This window comes from Nothobranchius furzeri, chromosome 2, assembly GCF_043380555.1.
Source record: "Nothobranchius furzeri strain GRZ-AD chromosome 2, NfurGRZ-RIMD1, whole genome shotgun sequence".
NCBI classification, from domain to species: Eukaryota; Metazoa; Chordata; class Actinopteri; order Cyprinodontiformes; family Nothobranchiidae; genus Nothobranchius; species Nothobranchius furzeri.
The window spans coordinates 17,678,370-17,699,659 of NC_091742.1; the positions used below are offsets into that span (position 1 = coordinate 17,678,370).

Consider the following 21,290-nt stretch of genomic DNA (forward strand, 5'->3'; position numbering starts at 1 on the left):
GTTCAGTTGGGTCACAGGGGTTCAGACATGGTTCTGAAACAGACAAAAATAACTGGAGCCAGCCCAAGGCATACGCGAACTAAGCGACTGCTTATGTTTTAATAAATTTAAATATCAACTAAATAGTATTTCACATGAAAAAAATATCTGTATAGTTTTCTATAGTGTCATTTTATTTTATTTTGTAGTGCAGCACTCTTTACACATTTCAAATTTTAAGAGCAAAAGATAGTAAAACTAAAGTTTTGAATTCAGTGTAGCTGAATTAATATACCACACTTAAATAACAGTCTACATTTTAAAATACAAGTTAGAGCGTTTTGTTGGTTTGCTGCTTCAAATCTTGAAATCAATATCCACTAAAACACAAAAGTTTGATGTAAGTTAATTACAAACATGCTAATCTAACACAAATGGTGCAGCCATAGGAACGGTGAATTGTCTGGTGGTGACTTGTTGCCCCCCCCCCCCCCCCCCCCCCCCCGCCAGGGGAAACCTAGGGCCCCACAAAGGCTTGGGCCAGCCCTCAAAATAACAGAAAATAAAAAATATTTTGAGCACCTTTATTTTGTTTGAACATAAATCAGTTGATATTTAATGAATAAATAATTAAGCTTAATTTGTCTGAAGTTATTTTGCATTTTAAAAATCTGACAGAAAGAAAACGAGTCGGAACCAGCTTCAACTTTTATTTTCCACCACAAATAAATAAATAGAGTAAACAACAACAACATTAACCAAACAACAAACCGGTTCCGGCCCGCTTATGTTCAGGATCGGTTCTGGTTTTGTACATCAAATAGAACCGGCACCAGATTCTGGTGAAAATTATTAAACTTGGATAGAATTAATTTTTGGGTTCTGACAATCTGACCCTAAAATCAGGTTTCAGAATGATCAGACCAGAAACTTCCGAACTCATGAGTTCAAACCGAACCTTTTGTCAGAGTCTCGGTTCGGGCCTCACCAGCTCCAGGAGTAAATGTGTGCTAGCGCCTGCGCTCCTGGGTTCTGCTGCAGCAGTTCGCACGGTTCCGGGCCACAGGTGGCGTGCAGCAGCGGTGAATAGACACACAGAGGCAGACCTATTCCGGACCGGAATGTCGCCTGCTGGTCAAAGGGCTTCCCGTCCCGCAGCTGAACCGGGATAGTGACGCGGCGCACCGGAACCAGCTGTAGCGCTTTCTGGCGGCTTTCTGCCCGGGCCCGCTTCATCTTGTAGCGATGGTTCTGGAACCAGATCTTAACCTGATTCGGGGTGAGACGGATGAGGCCGGCCAGGTGCTCCCTCTCCGGTACCGAAAGGTACCGCTGCTGCCGGAAGCGGCGCTCCAGTTCGAAGGTTTGCGCTTTGGAGAAAAGCACGCGCCGCTTCCTTCCGCGGCTCTTCTGCGCCGAACCGAACAGGGACTCATCTGGTTCGGGAGATCCATGATCGGTTCCGAACTCTAGGAAAAAGAAAGATTAATCAGACTACGATCAAAACTTTAATTCACCAGAAAGACGAATGAGAAAAGTTCTTGAGATATTTAGGACCAAAATCCTTTATCACAGACGCGAGGTTCGGGAAGTCCAGATTCTGGAGGTTCAGTATCTACGTTTTAGGTGTTCCTCTGCTCCAGCATACCTGCTTTAATCAGCAGGTGATTAACGGGCTGCCAAGCACGTGACTCAGGTGTTTCGGAGCAGAAAGAACCAGAACCGGGATTTCTCGCTCCTGCTTTATCCGAACTAAATGTGTTCAGTAGCCTATATTCCGCCCGGTGGTGTGCCGACACAAGTCACTTTAATAAACCCAGCCAACACACAAAACCGAACCGTACCGACAGAACATGAACTATAGTTACCGGGTTTGCGGTTCCACCGGGACCAGCCTCCCGCGCTGCGCTCACACAAACCCAGCACGACTTCCTCTGCGCTGACCTCTGCCGAGGCCTCTCTGGAGTTCTGATCCTCGGTACCGGACCTGCAGCTCCCTTTTGGGTTTGGCAGGTCCAGGATGTCTCGCACAGAGAATCCCGTCCTGTTGGTTCCAGATGGCATGGCCTCAAAATAACACAAGGTCCAGGGTTAAGGTTCGTAAAGTTCCGTTAACGAGCATCAGACCGCAGCGTGATTCTGTCCATGAAGCTGAGAACTGGATCAGACCAGAGGAGGACTTTTGAGGAGGACCAGGTCCTTTTAACGGAGGCGGGTCCAGAAGTCAGTCCGGTTCCGCCTGGCGAAGAGGAGAGGGAGGCTTCAGAGACCAGCAGAACAGCATGCCCGGTGTGTTTATTTTTCACTCATCAGACCCATTTCCTCCTTATTCTATAAATTATTCTAGAACCTGGTTCTGGGTTAATCTCAATTCAGATTTAATCTGCTTCTGTAGGTCAGATTTAGAAGTTTTTGTTTTCTGGATTTAATTAGATTTTGAACAGAACCAGTTCAGTTTGGACCTCATCAATAAACCAAACGAGATAACATGAAGAACCTTTAGGTTTTATTTCAAACATTGTTAAATGTAATTTAAAAAAGCATTTGGTATAAAAAAACTATTGTTGTTAATAATCATAATTTTAATGTTAATCTTAGATCTCTAATCTCCATGCTGGTCCTGAAGCCGCTCTATTTAAATCAAACAACAAACATATCATAAAATAATTTAAATAATCAAAAATAGATTATTTTATGTGATGATATCATTCAGATTAAAATTTATTTTAAAACATCAGTTAAGTTTTTGCTCTAAAGCTACTGATAGATCCAGTTGGGTGGTCACAGATGCACGCACGTGCACACGCACACCAAGCCGACAAAAACCCCACAGCGTCCACATTTATTACCCCCGAACACACACAAAGAATACATGTCAGGCCGTTTGGAGTTGTCATGGTGTTAAAAAGATCAGCTTAATATTCATGAACGCACACACACACACACACACACACACACACACACACACACACACACACACACACACACACACACACACACACACACACACACACACACACACACACACACATTAATTTCCAGAAAAGTGTCAACAATTGATTAGCTCTGAATCCTTTGTGTTTTGCTTTATGATGCAGTAATAGCTAGTCTTTACTGTTTAAGATAGAAGTGTTCATACCCCGCAAACATTGTCACAACAGCAACGCCGTGCTGGCCAAAAATGGTCGGGGTCGGACGTCCTAAATTTGTTAAAACATGTGTGACAGAAAATTCCAAAAAACCCATTCAGATATATTTGTCAACATGTAAAAATGTTATTTTGACAATATAAGTCCCACCCCTAATTTATACAGTTATCTAGTTACAATCAGTAATCAGTTACAATTTATAACCTATAGGGCGTGTTGTGATCTGTGCATGGACATAATTTTCACTTTAGAAGTGGGGGGGGGGGGGGCACGGGGGGGGGGGGGAGGTGTATATTTACAGTATGTTCTAATGGGAAACAGGCTTCAACACAAACAGTTGTTTTCTGCTTGGTCCTAGAGCTCAACCAGTGTCAATTTAATATAGCGTAATATTGTTTTTGGATGGTGAAAAATGCAGGGGTCAACGCTTGACTTTGGAAAAAGTGGGGGGGACATATCCCCCCTGTCCCCCCCCCAAAATTACATCCATGGATCTGTGGGGGAAACCGGAGTACCCGGAGGAAACCCACGTATGCATGGGGAGAACACGCAACTCCACCCAGAAAGGCCGCAGCCGAGCCGAGTTTCGAACCCGCAACCTTCGTGCTGCGAGGCAACAGTGCTAACCACCGCGCCACCATGCAGCCCACATGAAGCATGAAGTGCAAAGTTCAACTTCTATATAGGAAGACTTCAGGGTCCTTTTGTGGCGTGCTGAGGCGGTTGTCCAATTGTCAGGGAGCTGATCTTGTCTCCAAAAAGTCCTTCAGGCCCTTGACCGTGAAACCAGTCTGGAGATTTGGGTGCAGGTGCTTGAAGTAGTTGATCCTTTTCCAGCGTCTCTTCTTCGCTGTGTCCTGTTGTAGTTGTGTCCAGGGGGTCTTCAGCCGAGGTGGATGCAGGTTACGTCGTCCTGTAGGTGCGCGGTCAGGGAGGAGCCCCGATCCGTCGTTTCAGTTCCAGTTCTAGTACCCCCTCAAATGCTGCTGTCTCAGTTGTTCCATCAGGTGCTGAGAGGCGGCCCAAGTACAGGGCCATGAGTGCGACCACCAACATCAACAATGTGGTGAACCCAGCAAGCTCGAAGCAGATCTTTATCTTATCTTATCTTGATCTTATCTTCACGGGGTTTGAGAGGCGGCACCCTAGAGGTGGCCCACCCCTTTGTAGTCAGACTTCGTTGCCGCGCTAGAACGGTTAGTTGTCGTTGATGAGCTTGCAGTGGGTTTAGAAGAATCCAAGATGGCCTCTCAGCAATCTTTACAGCAGTGGAAGTAATGAGGAGTACTTCGAATCGACCTCTGGCTGCATCATCTGTTTCGCTTCAGCATCTTCATCAGAACCCAATTTCCTGGTTTCACGACCTGTGGCGAAAAAGCACAAGAAAATTCTGGGAGATCACTGTTGATTTTGAATTGTTTTCAGCAACAGCCAGGCCGTCAAGAATGTGTGTGTGTGTGTGTGTGTGTGTGTGTGTGTGTGTGTGTGTGCGCTCTGTCTTCTCGATCCCCAGTGAGTCGTGGAGGATGGCTGCTTATCCTGAGCCAGGATTCTCTGGAGGTTTCTTCCTGTTAAAAGGGAGTTTTCCTCTCCACTGTCGCTATATGCTTGCTTAGTATGAGGATTGCTGTAAAGTCACTGACACTAGTCAGTGACTTGATGCAATTTGCTGGGTTCCTTATATAGGAAACATTTTTTCTGATTGGCTTAATGAACTGACCTGAATTGGAATGTTTATTATGTGAAGTGCCTTGAGACGACTCTTGTCGTGATTTGGCGCTATACAGTATAAATAAAATTGAATTGAATTGAATTGAACCTGGCTGAAGGTTAAATTGCAAAGCAGGAACCCAGAATCACAAACCTACAAGATAGTTAAAAATGCCAAAGCTTTATAGTCAAAACATTACGTTTTTACGATCACAAGGACACAGAAAGCAGCATTTTGCCTCCATTTCTCCACAAAGCAGACAGTAGCCTTAAAAGGCTCGTTGTTGTTACAAGTGTGGGTGAAGTTATGCACAGGGTAAACGTCCACAGAGCTAAAAAGGCATCCTATGATGAGATGCTTCACATTAACTTCAACACATCCACACAACCCAAGATACAAATTAGAGCGCCTGAATCTTTAAATTAGGTTTCTATTAAAACGCAATAAAGAAAGGTTCAGCAATTAATTTAGTAAAAATCCAAAAATCTTCAAGTTGAGGCTCTTTTTGTACTTTGGCTTTTAAAGATTATTTTAAGGTAACTCATCAAATACTTTGCTCTCAAAGAACCAACAAATTATTTAGAAAAGGAAAAATTAAAAAGATAAAAAGCTGTTATAGATTGGGTACCATGCTGGATGTTTAGTTGCACAACACTATCCAAACGCGACACCTGGTGGTGACTGCTTGTGCTGTTGTTACAGGTGCAGCAGTGGAATAACTGCAATACTTTCTTTAAAAGACAAAGAAAAAAATGTTCATTTTCTTTCATGCTGCTTTGCTGTCGGATCAGTATTAGCCTTTAAATTTCAGGCAATAAAATAACAATTCATGATCATCTTATTTATGTCACAGTGAAACATAAGCTTGCTGTCAAATGACTCCCCCCTCTCTGTTGCGTAAATACATCAATATTTAAATTTAATGGGGACATAATAAGAGTGGCGCAGTGGTTAGAGCTCTTGCCTTGCAGCAAGAAGGTCCTCAGTTCGCTTACCGGCCTGGGATCTTTCTGCATGGAGTTTGCGTGTTCTCCGTGTGCATGCGTGGGTTCTCTCCGGGTGCTCCGGCTTCAAAAATATGACTGTTAGGTTAACTGGTCTGTCTAAATTGTCCATAGGTGTGAGTGTGTGTGTGCATGATTGTTTGTCCTGCGTGTCTCTGTGTTGCCCTGCGATGGACTGGCACTTTGTCCAGGGTGTACCCCGCCTGACTGCCCATTGACCGCTGGGGATGGGCACCAGCCCCCCCCCCCCCCCCCCCCGCGCGCGACCCCCACATGGACAAGCGGGTGCAGCCAATGGATGGATGGATGGGGGACATAATAAGACAACACCCTGCCCAAAAAATTTAAAAAAAAATAACATTTTTCTTGACCACGGTGGGTCAAAGTTGCAGCAGCAGTTTGAACGTTTGCCCTATTTTTCAGCTGAAGTTTTTATTAATTTGTAAGGGACAAATGACGTAGTTCTATTTAAAGTTTATAGTAACAATCTTGTCCACTAGGTGGCAGCAGCTCTCTACTCTTGTGCCCATGATTCAGCCCGTTGACTAATTTACTGTGAACATTTAGCATTACAACCATCTCACATGTAAGAGAATGACTCAGCAGTGTTATGTTGTTAAGGTTTTTGGTGTTTTATTTCTAAATATTCTGACCATTTTGGGAGAAAGAATTTCTCGTTTGATGAACACAGAACAGCTGTGGGGGCAGTTATTGAATGGTATCCATGCTATAAATTCTTTACGCTCATTGTATCAATTATGGAGTAAAAATGAGCACAGTTTTCATTTGAGACTAGATTGCTAAACCAAATTGCTGCAAAGGAAGCATAACAAGTTCTACTTCCACAAATTATGAGACAATTAACTTTAAATAAAGTGCATCAATCAGCATATCGATACAGTTCATTCACAGAGAACCCGATCCTGAATACGTGCTTTTTGAACACAGGTAGAGGGACATATTTAGATAATCGCATCAGTAGAATTTTACTCTGCAATTAGATCATATTCAGCCTATTATATATTCTAATGGGCTGCATGGTGGCGCAGTTGTTGGCACTGTTGCGGGTTCGAAACTCGACTGCGGCCTTTCTGCGTGGAGTTGCGTGTTCTCCCCATGCATGCGTGTGTTTCCTCCGGGTACTCCGGTTTCCCCCACAGATCACAACATGCCCTATAGGTTATAAATTGTAAGTTGCTTAGGATAAAAGCGTCTGCTAAATAAATAAACATAAACATAATTCAATATTAAGATTGCCCTCTGGAGGACAATCAATTTCCTATAAATAATAAGCTGCTTCTGTCAAAATATAGATTTCACATTTTAAACTTTTACACTGAGAAGTTTCCCATGTGATCAAAACAACTATTTATTTACAGCATTTACAGATTACTATTCTGTTCTTTCTTTACAGGATTGTTTAAATTCAGCCTCATTCAATGGTTTTCCGAGAAGAAGAATATGGAGGTATATTTGGTGCAGTAACATTTGTGTTTTGTCACTGGGAACTTGGTCACGAAGAGAAATCCTAACTTTCACAGGTACAGTAAGTCAGTTACAGTTTAGCCCCAGTTGATCCTAAATATCTTGTGCAAAACACATACACAAACTTGTTTATGAAAACATTACTTGTGCTTATTTTACTCACTCTGCACAAATCTACTGTTACACTTCACACATTCTTCATTGCAGGCACTCAGATTTGTTGCTGTAAGTTACAAGTGGGGGAGTTGACAAGTAATTAAAATTGCGCCCACATTTTCAAAATGAACACATATCTTTTTTTAACAATGGTAGTTTTTGCATCTTTACTGTTCCGTTCCCCTGCTTCAGCCCCCCCTCCTCCTGTGCAGCAGCCGCAAACTCACTGGTGCTCCTGCAGCCTCTCGGAGTTCCTGCTGATCTAAACATTGAAAGAATAATTTCATTTTCTGTTGCTCACTTCTGATTACCTTCAATGGTGTCTGTTTGTCGCAACCAGGTACAAAATGAACTTGTTTTTATTTGACTGTTTTTATGTCCTGTCTCTATTATCTTCCTGCATGTGATGCATGTGACATAATTAGAAAGAGCTGCTCATCCTCGTCCATTGAAAGCTCTGGTTAGAGTTACAGTTTTTATTTGGTGTTAAAAGATGGCAGACAGATTTGTAATTATAAAAACACTCCAACACAATGACTAATTTTGGAAAAACAAGTATTGAAAATATTTTTCCTTTGCTTTGTGTATTTTTTAAATTTTTAAGACTCTATTTAACACATTTATAATCCTTTGATTGACATTTTACAGTGTTACGGTCCTTTGTACCTCTCAGTGGTATCAGTGTCCATGAATACCAGATATTCAATCACTTGTAGGCAGATTACATATAAAACCAGAGATTGGGTCCAACTGTGTCTGGTGACCGCTATGAGCAAGGGCACCTAACCTGTCTGGCGTCTGTGCTCCCAGGACAGGGATGAAATAAGCTTAATACGGGTACTTGGCTACGGGTTTATAGGTGATTTTAGGTGGATCCTGGGAGCATCTCCCCCCACCCCAACACACACACACACACACACACACACACACACACACGTTAAAATTAACATTGATAGCCTGGAAATTCAAACAAACACAAAAACAAATCCCATGTTAGTGATCCCCTCTCTGTTTGTCCTTGGCATTGAGGCAGAGCAGAATAACACGCTTTCATACTGGCTGGATGCAACATCACCGTTGCTAATAGTTACACTCATTTGTTTGGATCCCTGAGGCTGTTCAACAGCACACATACATAATGTGTGTATCGTCTGCAGCTCATACCTGCTGTGTGCTGAGCGTAAAAGCCCAGCACTGCCAATAACGTTATCATGATGGACTCATTTCATTAGCAAACTTAACTTTAAGTGACTTACTTTGGAAAATAGCTCCTTATGTCCTCAACCTTCTTCTTTCTTGCCACCATCCTCGTGAAAATGACTTTTGTGAGACTCTTAATTTGATTAATACAGTCAGACAGGATGTGGTGTACAGTGCTTTTATTTTGATGACCAGACGTATGTGGGTTGGTTGTTGGGGAACTTGACCACGGTGGAGAGCCTCTTGAGTTCCTGGCCATCGCCCTCTCTTCATGTGTAGCTTTTATATAGTTAGCGCCATCCTCTCACGAGCCTCGGTCACACTTGCTCACTTTTGGCCCCACGTGTCACTCACGCCGTGTTGCAAACACAGGAGTCTCTCATACGACTAGAACGTTTGGCTCTGCTAACAAGTGGCATAGTTTGTCTCAAGTGAGTTTCCTGCAACAGCATGCACAGCCAATCACACTGGCCATATGTGTTAGAGGTAGTAGTTGAGGAGAGAAAGGCATTTAACCCTTTCGGCACCTCTAGGGTAACGAGATATTGAATGGTTTGTTGTTTTGTAGCGGAGGCGGTCAAATTATTGGTGGGGACTATTTGGTTATCGCTGGATATTGATGAGGACTCGTCACCTCCGTCCATGCCAAACCTACGCCCTTGACTCAGCAGGGCTCTGCTCTACATGGTTTGGGTGATTTTTCTGTTACAACTGAGAAACGGATTTAGAGAGCGGGCCCGTCATAGTGGGGCGGCGAACCGACACAAAGTGAGAGCATGAGATGATCCGTACCGTTTGTACCCCGTACATGTTGTGTAGGAAGACCGCTGGATGTGAGCATTCTTCACAAAGGCCATGGAAATCCGTTTTTCCTTTGTTCTCAGTTGACATAGAAAGTAATCAAGTCCAGTTGAAGAAAGTCATCTGCAACATTACATCATGTACATTCGTCCTTTGTGCTCCTATCAAGCTTTTCCCTGCTGGACAAGAATAAAGCTGTGATGGAGGGAAGCGGAGGCGTGTGATAGGTGTTAGAACAGTGCATAAAGAACAAAAGAGAGGTGGATGAAAATGAAGCAGCTATAAATGAGTAAATGGAAGGTGATAGACGGAGAGGACTTAGAGAGACAAAGGGAGAGAGGGAGAGCTGAAGGTCAGAGGCAGACAAATGTAATAAGAGCATTAGTGAGAGAGAGAGGGATGAGTAAAGACGAGGGGAGACCAGACAGAAAATAAAACACTTAAGATGAAGGGGTGAGAGACAAGGGTGTGTAAAGGTGAAAATGGTCAGGGCCACAGGAGAGAAGACAAAGGCTATTATGGAAGAAGGAGCCGGGAATAAGTAGTGCGATTGGGGCAGAGGAAGGTGGAGCCATTCCGTTTGTGTGTATTGCAGAGAAAAGAGCCGGCGGCAGAGCGCGAGACCGGGGAAGCCCAGCGCATCTTGTCTGGAGGGGAAATTGCATTGCTAAGGATTTATTGCTTCATGTGTAATTGGGCTCAACTAGCGCTAGGAGAGAAAATCTATGGAAGCCTCCTCTGCTGCAGCGGAGAGCAGGTAGTTGATCTGCTGCTCCGCTGGAGGCACATTACTGCACAGAGCAAGCAGCTGAACCAACCGGCAGGAGGGGACAGCACTAATAACAAAGACCCATCATTTAAGCCCCTAACAGTTCGGTTCACTAGAAACTGATGATGAGTTGCTGTTTCTCTGCTGGCGGTTTGTTTCCACTCAGCTGTGTTCTGATAAAATGAGCCGATGGATTTTATAACCATTGTGTTTGGATTTAGAAAGTTTATGACTCGAGGTTTAAACTTCTGTTTTGTTGAAGCTGTGTTTCCCCGCACAGCTTTGGATTACTGATCTCCACCGGAAGCCGTGGCGTTTCATCATTATTCTACTGTCTTTTTAACTTTGTTCAGTTCAGAGAAACCTGATTTGCTTAATTAAAGCTGCAATCCAGAATTTTTCCCTATTCAGGAATTATGTAGGCTTCTTTAGAAATCTGTAAAAGTGACAGTGATACCCTGTATTGATAAATAATGACGGCATTACTGCAAGAATAAACCACATAATGGGAGATGTAATAATTGTAAAGCGTTCACAAACGAGAGGCGCTGCATCCAGCTGTAATCATGGAAGTAAGAATAGGGGCTTAAGGTGCAATTCAGTTTCCAGCCTCTCTGCCATCAGAGAATAAGACTCTTTATTTCTGCTTTAAAGGTGTAATATGTAAGAATTCTACAGTGAAATAGTCACAAAACAGTCTAATGTCTCAATCATGTTGGAAGGAAGGTAATACTTGTGAGGTTGCTGAGTCTGCAGCACAGGCATTTGTGATTTGACACCGGCAGGCAAAAAGCTCCAGAGTTGTTTAAGGAACAGAAGCCTGTAAACAAGAGCAACCCATACATTATTTCTTGTAACCTTAAGAAGCCACGGCATCTTTTTGTTGTACGCTTATATCAGGTGAAGCAGGCTAGAAACTCACGTTGAGCTAACAATGCTAACGGTGAATTAGAAACAAAATGTTGGCTCTGAAAATGTTTCAAGCTACTTTTTCAATGACCAACAACCGGATATTACAGTGAAATGTTTTTATCTGCTTATCAACTTGCTGTGTTTGACTCTTCTGCAGTCTTCATCTAGAATCTTCTGGTCGTGATCCAACAGCCATGACACTCATGGAACAGGGGTGAGAGTAAATTTTTGTTCAAACAAAAAGGCTGCTCATCATTCCCCAGTAGCACGGGGATAGTTCTGGGGTCCGGGAACAGTTGTGCCCTCTGTGCAGCAGTACCAGGACCAGAGTGTGTAGGGTGTGTAGGGGGAGTGTGACGTACATTTTTGTGTGTCTTTAGGCTGTATGTGTTTATGTGAGAGCATGATGGAGGGACTGTGTGACTATATCTGTCAGGTGGGTTCTTTGACTCCCCCCTCTCCGTAGACATCTTGTGGTACTACAGCATCTCCACCTACCCTCCCTTCTGCCAAAAATTTCTGGTGGTGGGAGGTGCCTCGGTCTGCCTGCGTATTCGCAGCTCCAGAGTCGGGGGCTGGAAGTTTCTTTTGGCATCTGTTGTGTCATTCTCGATGGCTGCCTGGTGGGGTTCGTGATCCCTGGGCTCTGTCGAGGGTGGGAGGCTGCGGGTGGGCCTGGAGGCTTGCCGTTAACTCCTGGGACTCTGGCGGGGGCTCACCTATTTTCATTGTCATGCAAAAGGATTTTTCCTCATAGATGGAAGCAGCCACAGACACCGTATTTTTGCACATCTAAACTCATTTAATAAACCTCCATGGAAAAAAAAAAAAGTCAAACATAAACAAAAGACGAAACAGCTGATGAAGCTGGGAGGCCTCACTTTTGTCCCTGGCTACAGGACGTGTTGCTTCAAAGAACCAGTTGAAAGTTCACTCTGGGTTTTGTCTGTCAGAAAAGAGATCCACATCATCATCAACATCAGATCTTTTCTAGAACGTTGTGCACCAAACAGCAGGACAACACAGGAGTAAAGCTGTCAACAGCTGATCTACTCAAGATGTAATAACATGGTTGTAACTCTGTAAAAAATGCGTTTGCTTCAAAAGGAACAAGTAGAACTGTGAAGTTCACAGCAGCAGAGTTGCTGCAGGAACCTTCCTGTGCAGTTGTGAGAGGAAGTACCGAAACCACAAGAGCTGAGTGTCAGAGTGATGGAGGTCGATGAAGCGTGATCTAAATGAACTTACTTGAGTCTGGAGCCCATCCTGTTGGAATGTGACTGTTTCCATGTGTTTGTTCAGGAGAGAGCGAGAGGCCTTCAGCAGGTCCGGTGGAGGAGACTCATTGCTGGGATGATGATAAACACGAACAGGCAGCAGCAGCCTGCTCAGTCAGCGTCGGAGTGGCACATCACTTCCTGATCTATGAATGTGTGCTTGTCAGAAATGTGTGAATGACGTGTGTGATGAGACAACCTCTAACTCCTGCTGGTGTGACGGATTTCTCCCACATTTCATTTAAAAGTTTAGTTTCACTGTTTTAAAGATTTGTTTAGAAGAAAACAAACGAGTATGAATCAGATTTAGAGCTTTTAGAGAAATCCCTACACGGCAACAATTCAGGTTTCCGTGCAGCATTGAAACATTCCCTTTGGGAAACTGGTATGAGCTGATAGATGCTCCTCTCTTTTCACGTGTCTGAGCAGAACCTCCCTGAACCATCTACACGTGGTTCAGAACGCCTGTACTCGGCTTCTGACCAAGTCCTCCAAACACACCCACAAATACCCGGCCTGCCAGACGGGCTCCATCTCCAGCGGCGACCTGCACGCTAAGTGTGAGGTCTGTCTCGGGGCTCATCACGCTGGCCTGGCCTTGACCCCCCAGGCCTCGTGCCCGTTTTGTGCCGCTCTGCCCATGGCTGAAAAGGTCCGCCGGGTCGAGTTCTTCACCCCCACCACCGACGAGGAGATTCCGATGGCTGGCACGTACTCGTTGGACAAGGCCTTTCAGTTCTTCGTCGTCGGTCAGGAGCCGGCTGGCTCCTCCCGACTGGACGATGTCATCGACAGTGAGGAGTACGACGAGGCTGGCTGCCATAGCCCTTTTTCCCTCCTGTACAACACGGAGGTCGACGAACCTCGCTCAGCGGGTCCTTCTGCCCCAGTGGCTTCTAGCTCCTCCCTGCCAGCAGTTAGAGCACTGCTCCAGGAGCTGCCCGCCATCATCTCCGCGGCCGCGGTCCGCAAGGGGCTAGCCGTTCCAGAACCGGCTCCGCCTGAGGCAGATGGTTGGCAGGAATTTTCGGGGCAACACAGACGTGCTGTCCAGACCCCGTCTGGCCACGTTTCCCCGCTGCCATGAGCTGCTGGGCCGCTGCCTTCTCCGAGCCTGCTGGGCTTAAGGCGCCAAATTCCACATATGCATCCATTACCAAGGTCGAGGGCTTCTCCGATCTGGGCTGGCCATCCGTTCCTCCACTGGAGTTGGACTTGGCCTCGCTGTGTAGCGTCAAGAACCACCTCGCTGGCCCGCGAGCTGTTCCCGCTTCTAAGTATGACCAGCTGCTGACGCGGCTGACCGATCATGCACACCAGTGCGCCTTCCAGACCGGTGCTGCAGGAAATAACATCGCCCTTCTTGCCTTTGGCATTTCCAAAATGGTGGAAGAGCTTGATATTCCTGACGAGTCAAAAACCATCATTACCAAAACTGCTGGTGCCATTCTCAATCTGTGTGCTGCTGTACTCACCGGTTCTGCTCGCATTGCTGTCTGGCAGACCTTTATCCAGCGGGCCTTGTGGCTCAAGGCCCTGCCCTCCATTCCTGATCACCTGCACAGGGAGATGCTGGAAAGCCCCATCACCTCTGACGTTCTGTTTGGTCCCCATCTTACGAGCGTCATTGAGGGGGCTCAGAAGGCGGCTGAACTGTCAGCCACAGTGAGAGACCTGGTCCACCCTCGGTCAGCCTCGCACTCCGGCCGTTCCTCCAGAGGATGGGATGAATGGCGCGGAAACTTCAGGCGCCCAGCTGCACCGCCCGCCCCGCGGAGCCGGCCTCCCGCTTCGGCTCCACCTCAGTGGGACCAGGGAGTTGGTGGCCAACGGTTCCGAAAGAGCCAGCAGACGCCGTCTTGGCAGTCACAGGCACAGGAACCTCGCCGAAAAACAACCACGAAAACGACTCCTTGGGAGGAATGTGTGTGCTTATGACTGTGAATGATTGTGGTTTTGAAATAAAACCCAAAAAACGTCACATCGAGAGCACAATCCTACAGTCCTCTGCAGAATCCTCTGCCTAATCCTCACACATGTTCCCCACACCAAGCACTGCGACACATGTGCATGTTCCCGCAGTCCGCCATATCACACAGCCAGCTGTAAGGGTGCGCTCCGTTTGCGCACCGGCACCAGCCTCTGGCCAGGCACAACTCATCCCGCTTTCCCCACAACGTTGGGTGGGACGGGATGTCATGGCGCTGTCGCGACCACGCACGGCGACACAGTGCACGGCTCCATCCGCTGGCACTTTGTCGTCCCCGTGCATGGGCCCGGCTCCCACTCGTCCTTCATCCTTGGGCTCCACGCTCCGCGGTGCAGATCAGCCTCTTCCAGCTGTTCACACTCGCCCTTTCGAGCATGGGTCGCTCCCAGTTCTCTGGTGCGAGTGACGGCGGTAAGGGCGTGAACCCAGTCCTCAGATGTCGTTCACGTGACCTTGAACACGCGTCCGCTGTCAGAACACGTGCAAGAATGGCGCCGCCTTTGCCTCATGAGCAAATGGATATCAGACACCATTCATTACGGTCACACACTCCATTTTCAGTCCGCTCCTCCTCCCTTCAACGGGATCGTGGAGACGACGTTCACGTCACAGGTACAATCTCCGGCCCTGGAGCTAGAGCTGCAGGAACTTCTGTCCAAGGACGCAATTTCCCAAGTCCCTCGCGGACGAGAGCTCTCAGGCTTCTACTCCCGCTACTTCGTAGTACCAAAGAAGTCGGGAGGAATGAGACCAATTCTCGACCTTTCCCTGTTCAACTGCTCCATAGCAGTGATGCATTTCCGCATGTTAACAATGAGGCAAGTCCTGGAATACGTGCACTCCGGGGACTGGTTCACGTCAATAGACCTGAAAGACGCATACTTCCACATCCCAGTAATTCCCAAGCACCGGAAGTTCCTGCGCTTCTCATTCAAGGGAGTTCAATACCAGTTCAATCGTCTCCCTTTCGGCTTCTCGCTAGCCCCGCGCACCTTCTCCAAATGTCTGGAGACCGCGCTGCAGCCACTGCGCATGGCGGGAATGAGGGTTTTATTTTACCTGGACGATCTGCTCCTATGCGCCCGGTCCTAGGATGAGGCGTCAGAGCAAACCAGGAAGTTAATAGAGCATCTGTCAACCCTGGGGTTTTCCATAAACTGGGAGAAGAGCTCCATCCTTCCATCCCAGTCGATTGTGTTTCTCGGGGTGGAGCTGAATGCCTCCCTAATGAGAGCACGTTTGTCTCCGGAGAGAGCGGCAGAGCTCACCACGGTGATCTCCCGCGTGCAACCCCACAAGATCGTGAGAGCCCTGTTAGTCATGAAACTTCTGGGCATGATGGCTGCAGCCCACGCTGTGGTGCCGCTAGGTTTACTGCACACGAGGCGCCAGCAGCATTGGTTCATCCGCCTCCGGGTACACCCGATACGTCAGAAGAGACGTGTGTTGAGGGTTCCCCCTTCAGTGGGCGGGGACCTCGCTTACTGGGGGAATCCCTGCACCCTCTCACACGGGGTCCCCATCGGACGTCCTACGTCATACGTATCTGTGTTTACGGATGCGTCACTGTTGGGATGGGGGGGGGCACATGCTTGTCCCATACTGTGGCAGATCGCTGGCCCTCCCAAACGCACGAGCACATAAATGTGTTGGAGCTTATGACAGTGAGGAATGTGATCGGACACTTCGCTGCCCTTCTCGAGGGCCGTCATGTCGAAGTTCACACAGACAACCAGGTGGCGGCAGCCTACATAAATCGCCAAGGGGGAGTTCGATCCCTCCCACTATTGCGCGTAGCCACAGATTTACTGTGTTGGGCACATGTCCACCTGCTGTCCATCAAAGCCACCTACATTCTGGGGGTCCTGAATGTAGCAGCGGGCATCCTGTCGAGAGGGGGACCCCGCGACTCCGACTGGCATCTGCATCCCGCACTGATATCACAGATCTGGATGAGGTTCGGGGAACCCTCTGTGGATCTGTTTGCGGCTCGCGAAAACGCTCAGTGTCTAGACTGCATGAGATATGGTCTCAAGGTCTCATGCATTCCTTCTAACCTGCTTATTTTCAGCTCAATAGAAGAATGAAGAATGAACTCTTTTCTTTTAATTAATCAAAGAACTCTATTTTAATAAAGCTAATCCAACCAAGTGTTAGTCAATAAATAAGATGTGACTGATCTGTGAAATCAAAATATTAATTACTTTATTATGATCCGATAGAATATAAAGGTACTATGACTTTAAATGTTCCAACAGGACTCATTTCATGTAGCGTTAAAAGACATGACACATTACTTTCACTGATCCATTCAGAATCTGACAGATCTGACGAAGGAGTGGTTTTGATGGTGTTTGGTAAAACCTGTCAACTTTTCATTTGACCATAAACCATAACATCCGAAGTATAAAACTATCCCCACGTCATCTCTAACGCTAGTTCAAAGCGTTCCAGAGAAGTTGTCGGACTGGCCAATCCGTATCTTTCCTCTTCAGTCAAAAGAACCAACGACAAGCTGAAAAATTTGTCGCTATTCCAACTGCTGCAATGGTTCCTTTCAGAATAAAAGCGGAACCATCAAGACCCAGGCTCGGGTCTCACCAGAGGCAAATAAAATTGTCGTGACCCGGAAGTATCTCAAGACGGGTGGTCGGCTGCCGTGGCTGTTTCTACCGGCTCCTGCTCCATAAGGTCAAGCTGGACCTTTACACCTCCTGATCTAGACGGGGACTTCCGCTCAGGGTATGTAGACAGACGAAAATGGCGTTGAATGTGTTTACGAATCTGCTAACCAAAGCTTAACGCGAAGACATCACCTTCAGTTCCCATCAGAACTAATCGCAGCTTCGGATTTGCTGGTTCTGAAAACATCACACGTAATCCATTCACCGTCTCATCCACTTTAGTTACACCATACATTTAGTGCTTAAAGTCAGTCTAGTTTAATTTGTTAGTAATAAAATTCTTAACTTTTAAACTTGACTCTCTCTCGTCTGTTGTCTCTGAGTGAATACGAATCTGTTATCTAATCCCTGCAATAAAAAGTTCCAATCTTCTGGTTTAAATAACCTCACAGATCTGTAAGGTGGATTTCTTATTTCCTACGCCTTATGGCTTATTAAATAGCATGTAATTGAAATCATTACAAACTGTTTACCTCCGACAAGCTGGTGTGGACCCCAATTAGATACGGCATGGGGGCACTGGAACCACAGGAAAAGCAATTTCAGCAAGATGAGTTCAGGTTAGTTCACTGGTATGAAATGGTCAAGTCTGTAATGTATGCATGGATGGATGGATGGATGAATGTTGGATACATGTTGGATGAATAGATGGATGGATGAATGTTGGATGAATAGATGGATGGATGGATGGATGGATGAATGTTGGATGGATGGATTAATGTTGTATGGATGAATGTTGGATGGATGGATGAATTGATTGGTGTTGGCTGGATGAACAGATGAACGAATGGACGGACGGACGGACGGACGGACGGATGGATGGATGGATGGTGTTGAGTGATGCAGCAATGGATTGGTTAATTCTCACCAGCAGTAATCCAGTAGGTGCGGTGGCAGTACTGGTATGAAGATGTGCTGCCAGTACATTGGATACAACACAGCACTGAGTGCATGTACACGAGACGTGAGCTACACAAACAAATGAACAATTAGCTTTACGACAAATAATATACACAGGCCTGCTTTTATTTTATATTTGTGGTTGATAGACCGCATGTCAGTTTCACAGCTGAATTCTGTGAAAATATGATGAGCTAATAGGCATAAAGTGGGTTAGAGGAGCATTTGTGTTAAGTATAACACCTAGCTGAGGTCAGCCTTATAAATAACATGTCTGCACCCAGACATGAATACAACACTACAAAATTAGAAACCTAGAGTTTTTCACCCACAGTGCTCAGTTTGCTTGCAAAGATGAGGATGCGTCTCTCAAACAGCACGCTGGCATAGAGCTGAAGAAGGTTTCCAACATCAACAGCAACAATCAGCTTGGTCAAGTTCCTCTGGTAAAGACAAAAAGTTAGCATTGATGCTCAAGGTGAAAATAACCTGTCGTGCAAACGGACACACTCATATTTTCAGGGATGAACGGGAGATTTCTGGGATCTGGAGCAATGAAATATGGAATCTGTCCAAACGAATTAAAGCAAATGTTGGAAGGTGGGTAGAAATTAAGGGACGTTATTATTTCAGCAACATGGGTGCAATAGAATACGCATTTGTGTGCACTGAAGGCTGTAGAATAAAAATGAAAGATTTCATTCCAAGATTTCTTTTTTTTTTTTTTTTGCTATCAAATGCAAAAGATTGCTGCTTGTTTTATGGAATTACAACCTGATTACCAGTTTAGACGTTAAATCTGGCATCAATCACCAGGATCTCAAGTTTGTGTGTTTAAACTTGAAATACATATTTATAATTATAGAACTGTGTCTGACTTTCATCAATTTCTTGAATTTTGGAATGAAACTCAGATACAAAACTGTGAACAATAAAAAAAAAAGCTGTAGTTGGGAGAAACAGGAAGTTATTACATAAAACATTTTTAGAATAACATCATTTCTGGTGTTCAGGCAGACTGATGTAACATGGACTAAAAGGACAGCTAGCCAGTGCAAATCATGTTAAGGTTAAAGTTTGCTCCTTTGGAGGGTTGAGTTTTTAGTCCACATATGAACGCCACCAAGCAGAGACAGCCAAGGTTTTCCAGCAGGAGTTAGTGCTTTGAGTATCTGCTTCTGGACCATGTGGACTCTTGTGGGACTCACCCCCTCTGATCCCTGTGTGTGTCCAACAGGGTGGGACACCTCTGTGCTGACCAAAAGCTGCTCTCCCTCAGAAAAAAACAACAACATGCAAACCACCGACAACATCAAGTGTGACTCCTGGTTCTGAAAGATTTACCATCTGCAGAGTGACAGATCCATCAGCCAATGGGATGAACTGCTTGTGGAGAGCAGCCAGCAGCGCTTTTATCTCGTTAACCAGTCGGAGAGGCGACACGTTCAAGTTGTGGCCTTCAAATAAGTGTGTGTGGATTATACAGATTGCACACTAGCAGCTCACCTGCACTTTTGCGAGGTAATCAGCCAAGTTGTTGAGAAGTTTGTAAAACACCTCAAACCATGGAAGATAGCCGTAATCAAATAGTAGTTAGTTGTGAAATAAGGTGAAAACACAACATATTAAAGGTGCATTATGTAGGAAATAAGTAAGAATGACATCTTGTGGTCAAATTTGGGCATTGCAGCCCTTTTTGTAAACACATGCATGACTTCCTCACTTGTGTTCTGTGAATTTCATGGCTGCAGCTACAGACTGATGATTCTAGATGACGAGCAATACACAGTATGCTAATAGTTACATTTCACTGTAATATCAAGATGTTGACTATAAACATCATCATTTCTTGATTTATTTTGTTACATCCATAATGTTCTGTGTGTGAGGTTTACAATGTCAGAACACCTGCATGAGACAGGGTGTTAATTACAATCTGCCAGAATGACTCGCCACCTTCAGATTTCTCCAACACCGATACAATGATCAAATACGGAACATATTGGCGTGGGCAGGCCAGAGTGCTGAAGCTCGGCGCATTGTTATTATGAAGCTAGGGCACATGTGGAGGACACACACACACACGCACGCGCAAAAATATACTTGTTTTCAATTACATTTATTGGGCCTACTTACTTTTCCTAAGGCCCACCCGCAAATGAGTTTCCGGCTACGCTAATGGTGACATATGACAGACTTCTCTGATCTCCGCAGCCATTACACTTTTCACCTCGCGCACCCCTTAGCAGCAGCTCGCGCACCCCAGGGGTGCGCGCACCACACTTTGGGAATCCCTGCATGAACTGACCTGTATTGGAATGTTTACTATGTGAAGTGCCTTGAGAAGTCTGGTCGTAATTTGGCGCTATTTAAATAAATTTGAATAGAATTGAACTGAAAACTAAAATCAACATTGGGAGTTATTTACCATCATTACTGCCCAGGAAACGGTGAAACCATGTTAGCAGTCTAGCTGAAGCTGTTTGCGCTGTCGGCTGGTCCTGTTGGCGAGCTGCTTGTAGCTTCTACTGTAGAGTAATGACTCTGTCTGTATTCACCCAGACCTCTGACTTCCACGTTTGGGTTTACCAACATGCTACAGCCTTTCCTCGATGCCTCTTCTCAGGATCTTTCTTGTTGGTCGCATTATTTACTAGGAACTCTAATTACTCAGGTGATCTGTGTCTCATGCTGAAATTTGTTCTGATCTGAAACAGTAGAAATATATTTAAAAGGATTTTCCCAGCACCGTCGATGCTCTTTGGTTTCTTCAGCATCTCAGTTGGTCTACAGGGTCCTCATCTTCTTTAGTTTATCTCCTCACTGGGAAGAAAATACTTCCACCTCGCTCATAGTTTGTAGATATGTGAATGTGGCTTTGTGTTGGTTTTCGAACAAAACGCAGATCAGCACTGTGATTTACTTTGAGGATTTTAGCAGGAACCATGACTTAGTGTGAAGTAAATTCACACAGACACTAAGCAGCTTTATGAATCCGGCGCAATTAATCCAGCCACAAGCAAACAGTTCCACACTGGAGGCACAAAGGATCCTTTCTGGTCTATTGACAGCTGATTGACTGGGAGCACATGCTACTGCAAAACTCCAGAAAAAAGGAGGAACTTCATCTGTCAAAACATGACAGCAGTGATAATGTACGGTCTGGGTGGGAGGAATAGATTAGTGTTAAATATCCAAGGTCGTCTTTAATCCTAGTCTAAATGTAAAGAAAGCATCGCATGCATCATCATCCTCTCGGTCTAGTGTGGAGAC

General features: G+C 45.5%; 2 protein-coding genes and 1 long non-coding RNA gene across 3 annotated transcripts; all 3 read right to left on the reverse strand.

The window, feature by feature from the left end:
- Positions 1-544: 544 nt before the first annotated feature.
- On the reverse strand, positions 545-2,137 carry LOC107378169 (homeobox protein XENK-2-like). The gene is made up of 2 exons (XM_054748503.2): positions 1,848-2,137; positions 545-1,448 (listed from the first exon to the last, which is right to left on the reverse strand). The coding sequence occupies exons 1-2, from the start codon at positions 2,041-2,043 to the stop codon at positions 964-966; spliced, it is 681 nt and encodes a 226-aa protein (XP_054604478.2). The 5' UTR covers positions 2,044-2,137; the 3' UTR covers positions 545-963.
- A 9,810-nt stretch (positions 2,138-11,947) lies between these two features.
- On the reverse strand, positions 11,948-12,571 carry LOC139066352 (uncharacterized). The gene is made up of 2 exons (XR_011519249.1): positions 12,415-12,571; positions 11,948-12,112 (listed from the first exon to the last, which is right to left on the reverse strand). It is a non-coding gene; the product is annotated as an uncharacterized lncRNA (long non-coding RNA).
- Positions 12,572-17,545: 4,974 nt separating this feature from the next.
- LOC129165462 (DENN domain-containing protein 1B-like) lies at positions 17,546-19,604 on the reverse strand (the record flags this gene model as incomplete). The annotated part of the gene is made up of 6 exons (XM_054748647.2): positions 17,546-17,636; positions 17,986-18,086; positions 18,350-18,460; positions 19,226-19,291; positions 19,362-19,403; positions 19,524-19,604. Coding segments are annotated over 6 exons (462 nt in total), but the record flags the coding sequence as incomplete, so codon positions are not given.
- Positions 19,605-21,290: the final 1,686 nt, after the last annotated feature.

Excerpts from the sequence above, each read along its gene's own strand:
- LOC107378169 (XM_054748503.2), bottom strand. The coding sequence starts at position 2,043 with ATGCCATCTGGAACCAACAGGACGGGATTCTCTGTGCGAGACATCCTG. Across the intron at positions 1,449-1,847 it reads CCGGTGGAACCGCAAACCCG|AGTTCGGAACCGATCATGGA; the intron begins GTAACTATAGTT and ends TCTTTTTCCTAG.